The sequence below is a fragment of the Orcinus orca genome, chromosome 3, assembly GCF_937001465.1.
Source record: "Orcinus orca chromosome 3, mOrcOrc1.1, whole genome shotgun sequence".
Lineage (NCBI taxonomy): Eukaryota > Metazoa > Chordata > Mammalia > Artiodactyla > Delphinidae > Orcinus > Orcinus orca.
The window spans coordinates 6398796-6405973 of NC_064561.1; the positions used below are offsets into that span (position 1 = coordinate 6398796).

General features: G+C 53.0%; 1 protein-coding gene across 1 annotated transcript; it reads right to left on the bottom strand.

Annotated features, from left to right (window-relative positions):
* Nucleotides 1–2388: 2388 nt before the first annotated feature.
* On the bottom strand, nucleotides 2389–3816 carry ACTL9 (actin like 9). The gene has a single exon (XM_004277330.1). It carries the CDS (start codon nucleotides 3707–3709, stop codon nucleotides 2459–2461), a length of 1251 nt encoding a protein of 416 aa, XP_004277378.1. The 5' UTR covers nucleotides 3710–3816; the 3' UTR covers nucleotides 2389–2458.
* Nucleotides 3817–7178: the final 3362 nt, after the last annotated feature.

Consider the following 7178-nt stretch of genomic DNA (forward strand, 5'->3'; position numbering starts at 1 on the left):
CCCATCCCTGGGAGTGTGCAAATGGGGGGGCACATTTCCAGAGGGTTGCAGTGGAAATCTCTATCCCAGGGAAGGTTTGGAGCTGGGGGAAACTTAGTCTGGTCTAAGTGAGTGTCCTTTGGGTTTCCCAGCAGCCCAAGGGTGGCAGGGGTTTCTGCATCCTCCTCACTTCCTGTGACTTCTGAGACTCAGCCTGTCCCACATCCCTTCTCTGTGTGTGTGTGGCTGGCAGTGCCCTGACATCATGGTTTGGGGTGGGTCTGGGATGCCAAGTGTGCTGCAGCCATCGTGGTTCTAAATTCGGCTCTGCCCTTAAGGCCTTGTGCTTGGAGGTGCTGCCCCCTGGTGGGAAGAATGAGCAGTTCCCCTCACCACTTCATAACCTCCTGGGAGATCTTGCTGATTCTACAGGTTGAGGCTGCCTGCAGGAGGGAAGGCAAGGCAGGGGGTCCAACCTTGCATGCCTGTGATATGGGGATCTGAGCCTGTCTGTGAGGCTGTCCTCTCAGCTGAGGACCACCCACTGACCTGTGAGGGGGCTGGAGCCACTGCCCAGGACACAGTGGTACAGGGTGGGTGGGGATGACCAGGGCCTTCACTCCCTCCCATTGCCTGATGGCAGATGGGGGAGTGCGGTGGGCTCACACGCTCCATGAATATAGGAGTTTCCACGCTGGAAAATTCCTGCATAAGAACTAGTGCTGGCAGGTGAGTCAGAGAGAAAAACACATCAAGTGAACAAATAAAAACCAAAACCAAAGAGACACACAGAAGGACTCAGGGAGAGACAAAGCCTGTGAGTGAAGCTTAGTAAGCATTGACTGTTTGAATGAATGAATGATCCCTTGGACCCAGCATGAACGTGGATAAGCTCTGACAGCTCAGGCTTATTTTGTTGCTACATTGGGAAGATGTGTCCAGGCTGCTGGCCAGGGATCCTGACATTAACTGGGCTGGGCTAGACGGCATAAAGGCAAAGGGTCCTGCCTCCAGCAGGGGCCTCGGTGGCTGAGGATAAGGGCAGAGCAGGGAGAGGGGACTGAGGATACCCTGTGGGGAGAATGTCCAGCCCCTCCACCCTGCAGGTGGGGTAGTAGAGGCTTCATAGGACATCCTCAGGGCAGGTCCCAGAGAAAGCTCCTGGAGTGGCATAGAAGGAATATGCCGAGAGAGGTCTGGGGAGATGGGGCGAACTTGGAATGAAACACTAGTGGAATGGAAGGCGGTGGGGATGGACAGCCCAGGACAACTAGCACTGGAGACTTGTGTGGGGTTGGCAGGAGGGAGCCAGGGTCCAGGGGGACCCCCCACCTGGGGTATCTGCCTCAGGGTCACATTGCGCTGGGCAGTCCTTGTAAATGTCACTGGCTGTTGGTGTCTCAACTAATGGGATGGGACCTTGTGGCTGGTCCTGGGGGTGAGTTCCGGGAGCCTGAGAACACCAGGATGGGGTGTCCTGGGGTTCACCAGAGGGCAACCCTGGGAAAATGTCTTTGGGGAGGGAGTTGGGGGATTCAGAACACAGGTGCATTACTGGGGTCATCACATGATGGTCCTGGGGGCCGTAGCCTTCCTGGGAGGATATTCCAGGAGCTGAGGAATGGGGTCAGGAGACGCACTGAGAAATCACGTGGGAGTATTTCTGGGGGAGTTACAGAGCGGGGGTGGGGGGTGGGCTGAGAGCAGAGGGGGCCATCCTGGGGGCTTTGGGGGTCTCAGAACTTGGTGTTCTTTGGGGGTAAAGATGGGGGATGGGTTGTGGGAGCATCTGGATGGAAGGAGTTTGGGGAAACGAATCATGTGGGGAGGTCAGAGCTTTGGAGGAGGGTGGAACTTGGGGGATGGACTTTGAACACTGGGGGATCCTTTAGTGTGCTGTTGTAGGGGAGACCCTTGAGGGTCAGATTCTGGATCTTTGTGGTGGTGTGGGGATGCAGCACTTGTGGGGGGATGTTCAGAACATCAGGGTGTCAGAGAACTTTGGATAATCAGACCCGGGAAACCGAAGAGTGGGTAGATTTGGGGTGCTGAGAACCAGGGATAGCTTTGGAGTGGGCTTGGGAAGGGGAGCCCAACCCGAGTGTGGTGGGAGACTAGGATTGTGGGAGATGGGTTTGACAGGGTTCGCACATGGTGGTATGTGTGTGTGTGTGTGTGTGTGTGTGTGTGTAGGGGGGTTGATCGTGGGGGACGGAGGGTCAGGGAGTCAGAACTGGGGTGTCTCAAGGGATGGCTCCTGGGAGGTGAGTCAAAGCAGGGCAGAACCAGGGATGTCTTGGGAGGTAGCCCACCAGGGCGGGTGTGTCTGTGGGGTCACAGCCAGGCGCATCTGGGTGGGTCCAGCAGTGGACTGGGCCCGGCCTTGGGGGAAGGCAGGACGGAGCCGTCTGGGTAGCAGAAACTTTACTGCCCATAACTCGCCCCAACCCCGCACCGCCCACACCCACCCCTGGCCGTGTCAGCAGCATTTGCGGTACACGACGTGCGGCCCCTGCTCTTCGTACTGCTCCCGCAAGACCCAGCAGAACTTGAAGGCGCTCAGCGAGGCGAGGATGGAGCCGCCGATCCACACGGAGATATTCCTGGTGGGCTGGGCCGCCACTACCACGTGGGCCTCTGGGGGCAGACCGCGCTGCAGCTCAGCGCGGAAGCGATCCTCAAACCCGGTGAAGAGTGAAGAGCCCCCGCAGAGCAGCACGTTCTGGGCCAAATCGGTCCGCAACTCCAGCGGCACCTTCTGAAGACTCTGTTTCGCCATGGTGGGGACGCCCACGGGCGACAGCCCTGGGATCTCGGGGGGGCTGAAGAGCAGTTCAGGGCACCGGAACAGCTCTTTGCCCAGCGTGACCATCCGCCCGTCAGGCAGCTTCAAGGTCTGGCGGCATTCCTCCTCGGGCCGGGCCTGTGCCTTCAGGAAGTCGGAGGCCACATAGCAGTAGCGGCGCTTGATGTTCTCCACCGTGTCCAGGTCCTGCCGCCCCAGCGGCAAGCCGGAGCCGAGCAGCATCTCCGCCAGGAAGGCGGTCAGGTGGGTGCCCGCCAGGTCCAGGCGCTCTGTGGCGTGAGGCAGGTTGTAGCCCTGGAAGACGGGCACCGTGTAGGTGACCCCGTGGCCCGTGTCCACCACCAGCCCGCTGACCCGCCCGTGCGCGTAGGCGGACAGCACTGACTGGGAAGCCACATACATGGCGGGGGAGCTCAGTGACTCGAAAGCCACCTCCACCAGCTTCTCGCGGTTGGTGGTGGGGCTGAAGGGCGGATCGGAGAACAGCAGTGGGTGGTCCCGGGGGTTCACGAGGAGGTCGTGTTCCAGCATGTGGCGCCAGATCAGCTCGGCTGCGTCCCAGTCCACCACGATGCCGTTCCGCACGGTCTGCACCAGCATCAGCTCAGGGCGAGTGCGGGCTGCTTCGCCGATGAACGCCTCCAGCACCGGCGGCCCGGTGGTGGTCGACTTCTTGGGCTGGCAGCCGACGACGGTGGCCACGGTGTAGGTGGGCCGGGCCTGCCCCGCGAAGCCCACCTTACAGGTGCCTGTGCCCATGTCGATGACCACCGCCCGGGTCTTTGGGGGCAACCTGTCGCCCACCATGCTGGGGGGTTCTTGCGGCATGGTATTGTTCGCCAGGATTGAGCAGGGGTTCGGGCTAGGCTTGGGGGCCTCTGGGGAGGTCTGGGGCCCCGGGGGGTTGCCCCGATTTGGATCCATGGCTGTAAGTGGTCGCGTGGGTTGCTTGGCAAGGCAGCCCACTTTCCTCTGGGGTGAGGGGGGTGTGGAGAGAAAAGGCTGAGGCCAGGCCTGGGGCAAGCACAGGCGGAGAGAGGGAGAGGGGGCGGGGCCGCTGGTCTATGACGTCATTTTGCTGCTCACAATGCTGGAGTGGAGTGGTGGGATGTAAGGGTGGGCCCTTCCTTGCTCCAGAAAGCTCCCAGAGTATTTAATCTGGGTTCCCCTCTCCGCTCTCTTTTTTAAAAAATTAATTAATTTTTGGCTGCGTTGGGTCTTCGTTGCTGCATGCGGGCTTTCTCTAGTTGAGGCTAGCGGGGGCTATTCTTTTGTTGTGGTGTGCGGGCTTCTCATTGCCGTGGCTTCTCTTGTTGTGGAGCATGGACTCTAGGCGCATGGGCTTCAGTACTTGCGGCACGTGGGCTCAGTAGTTGTGGCGCACGAGCTTAGTTGCTCCGTGGCATGTGGGATCTTCCTGGACCAGGGCTCGAACCCATGTCCCCTGCATTGGCAGGTGGATTCTTAACCACTGAGCCACCAGCGAAGTCCCTGTTATCTCTTTTCGATGCTAGTCATTCTAACAGGTATGAGGTGATGTCTTGTGGCTTTGATCTGCATTTCTCTGATAATTAGTAATGTCGAGCACATTTTCACATACCTGTTGGCCACTTGTATATCTTTTTTGGAAAAATGTCTATTCAATTCCTCTGCTCCCATTTTTTTTTTTTTTTCGGTACGCTTGCCTCTCACTGTTGTGGCCTCTCCCATTGTGGAGCACAGGCTCCGGACGCACAGGCTCAGTGGCCATGGCTCACGGGCCTAGTCGCTCCGCGGCATGTGGGATCTTCCCGGACCGGGGCACGAACCCGTGTCCCCTGCATCGGCAGGTGGACTCTCAACCACTGCGCCACCAGGGAAGCCCGGTTTAATGTGTTTTTAAAGCATCTTTCTTTGACAGTGATTAATTAGTTCTCATTTTCTACTGTCTATTTACTTAGTTGTTCAACACTAGTATACACACAAAGTAGTTTCAGAAGTGCTAATGCGTGTCATCTGAAAAACAATTTTTTAAAAACTAGAGTGCAGAATTTCTGGACAGTTCTTTTTGTATTCAACCTTACAGTATCCAGTCAAAACAGTCTTCTAAAGTAAATCTGGTTTCCTTTTTGCCCCGTTCGTTGTGGTTATGTTATTCATTTGTCATACAGTTAGGTTCATTTGTTATAGTTTGCATTCCCTCCCCTATCTGGGAGATTACTTTTTCTTTTTAAACCCACAGTAATATTCACTCTCTGTGCGTGGTTGGCACAGTTCTGTAGGTTTTGGCAAATGCTAGAGTTATGGATCAATCAACACAGTCACGACTGAACATGATACACACATGAACATCAACACATTTGTGACAGAACAATTTCATCACTCTCAAATCCCTTTGCTCTGCCCCTTTGTGGTCACCCCCCTCTCTTACTCCTTGCCCCTAGAAACCACTGATTTGTCCTTCCCTAAAGTTTTGCCTTTTCCAGAATGTCATACAATGGAATTATACAATAAATGTCTTTTTGTCTCTGGCTCCTTTCACTTGGCACAAATCTGATTTAAATTTAGGTATGTTACGTGCAGTACAATGTAGAGACCTTAAGTGTACAGTTTAGTGTGTTTTGACAAATGCATATACCTATGCTGCTACTAAGATACAGAACACTCTCCTCACCCCATAAAGTCCCTTCATGTCTCTTCAGTCAATCCCTGCCCCTCCCTCACAACCTGAGCTTAAATGCAACCACTGTTCTGATTATTTTCCTATCCCAGATTTTTTGCTTGTCCTTGAAATTCATACAAATATAACTGTACAATATTTACTCTTTTGAGTGTGGCTTATTTTGCTCAGTATAATCCCACAGTGAATTTTAATTAATTCATAATAAAAGATGAAATAAATATACAATGTTTCCTATACACCAGGAAGTCTCTTAAGTGTTTTACATGTATTGATTGAATCCTTAGTATGTCTAAAAAAGTAGGCACTCTTATTGTTTCCATTTTACAGATGAAAAAACTTTGGCATGAAAAGTTTGTCACTTGCCTAAGGTAACTATCTCTAGAGAACCAGGATTGAGCAGAATAAGAGATTGAACTGTGATAACTTAAAAATGAAGACTACCCTTGATCCCATGGGGAGTTCCCGAGCTGAGGCTGACCCTTCAGGGGTGTCTCAAATTGAGGCAAAGTAATTGTACCTTTGTACCCCCCAAAAGAACCAGTCATTGGAAGTGGACTGGCCCCTGGACAGTTGCCATAATCTTAGGTGTGGCAATTTTCTTTGGCCCCAGGGAATTCCCAGAGAGGCTGTCAGCATGAGCCATTAGCAGCCAACACTTCCAGCAGCTGGGGAAGTGACTTAGTCCTAAAAGAAGAAACTGGGAAATATACTGGTCTCCCTTATGGTCCTCCAATTATGCCACTCAGATGTACTTGCTTCTTACAGTGAATGCACATAGGATTCTGGTTGCTCTTGTTGCCTGGAGAAATTTCCAAGAGAAAGATAAATGGGACGAACTACAGACAACTGTCCACAGCAGCTATTCTCAGCTGTTCTAAGCGTCAGCTGCAACTGACACATCATTTTCCTCTACTACCCTACCCTACCCTACGTTCCTTTCACCCTTGACTAGCATCTCCGCTGGTCTAGGTGGTTTACCTGGCGGGATGATCCAGATCATCGAGGAGTCTGAACACCTGGTCAACGTACCTTTCTCAGGATAGAGCTGCTACACTTGTTCATCAACAAAATTGGGAAAAGAATATCAAGAGACATCTCATTGGATTACCTGAATCCCGAATGTTTTCTTCTTTGCCCTCACTGTGTAATAGAAAACCCACATCTTCTGGGTGACAGGACTAATTACCCATGCCAAAAGCCATGGTGACGTCTTTCCTTGTGTGCTGGCCTCATAGCAGCCATAAAGTTCAATGGGGCTCTTACTTTGCCTCCCAGTGGGAGTGTTCGCCTTCTGGGAACCAGGATGTTTAGGTTATTTTTTGCACTTTCCTCCCAAGAACCCCATATCCATCTTGAAGAACACTTGTGGAGGAGACTAGTTTAGACCACAGATGTGAGTATATCAGCTCTTTGACAGCACCCAGGATGCTAGAGTAGTTGATGGAATTCCTGGGTAGGGACATGAAGTTTCCACCCAGGTGACTGTTAAGAGTAGATTCTAAGAAGCAAAAGGGGTGAGCAGTTCTGGTTTTCTTCCCCCGCAGAGAACCCACTTACTCTACCTTGCTGCACCTTAGAAGGTTAGTCAGTATGAACTGTACCAATGGGCTTTCTTGCTTTATGGCTTCTGGTTGGGTTTAGTCAATGGGGAGCCTGGGCATGAAACACGAGGATGAAATAGACTGAAGTCTGGCACTGGCTATTTCTTGCAGAACCTGGGTCTGGACACCA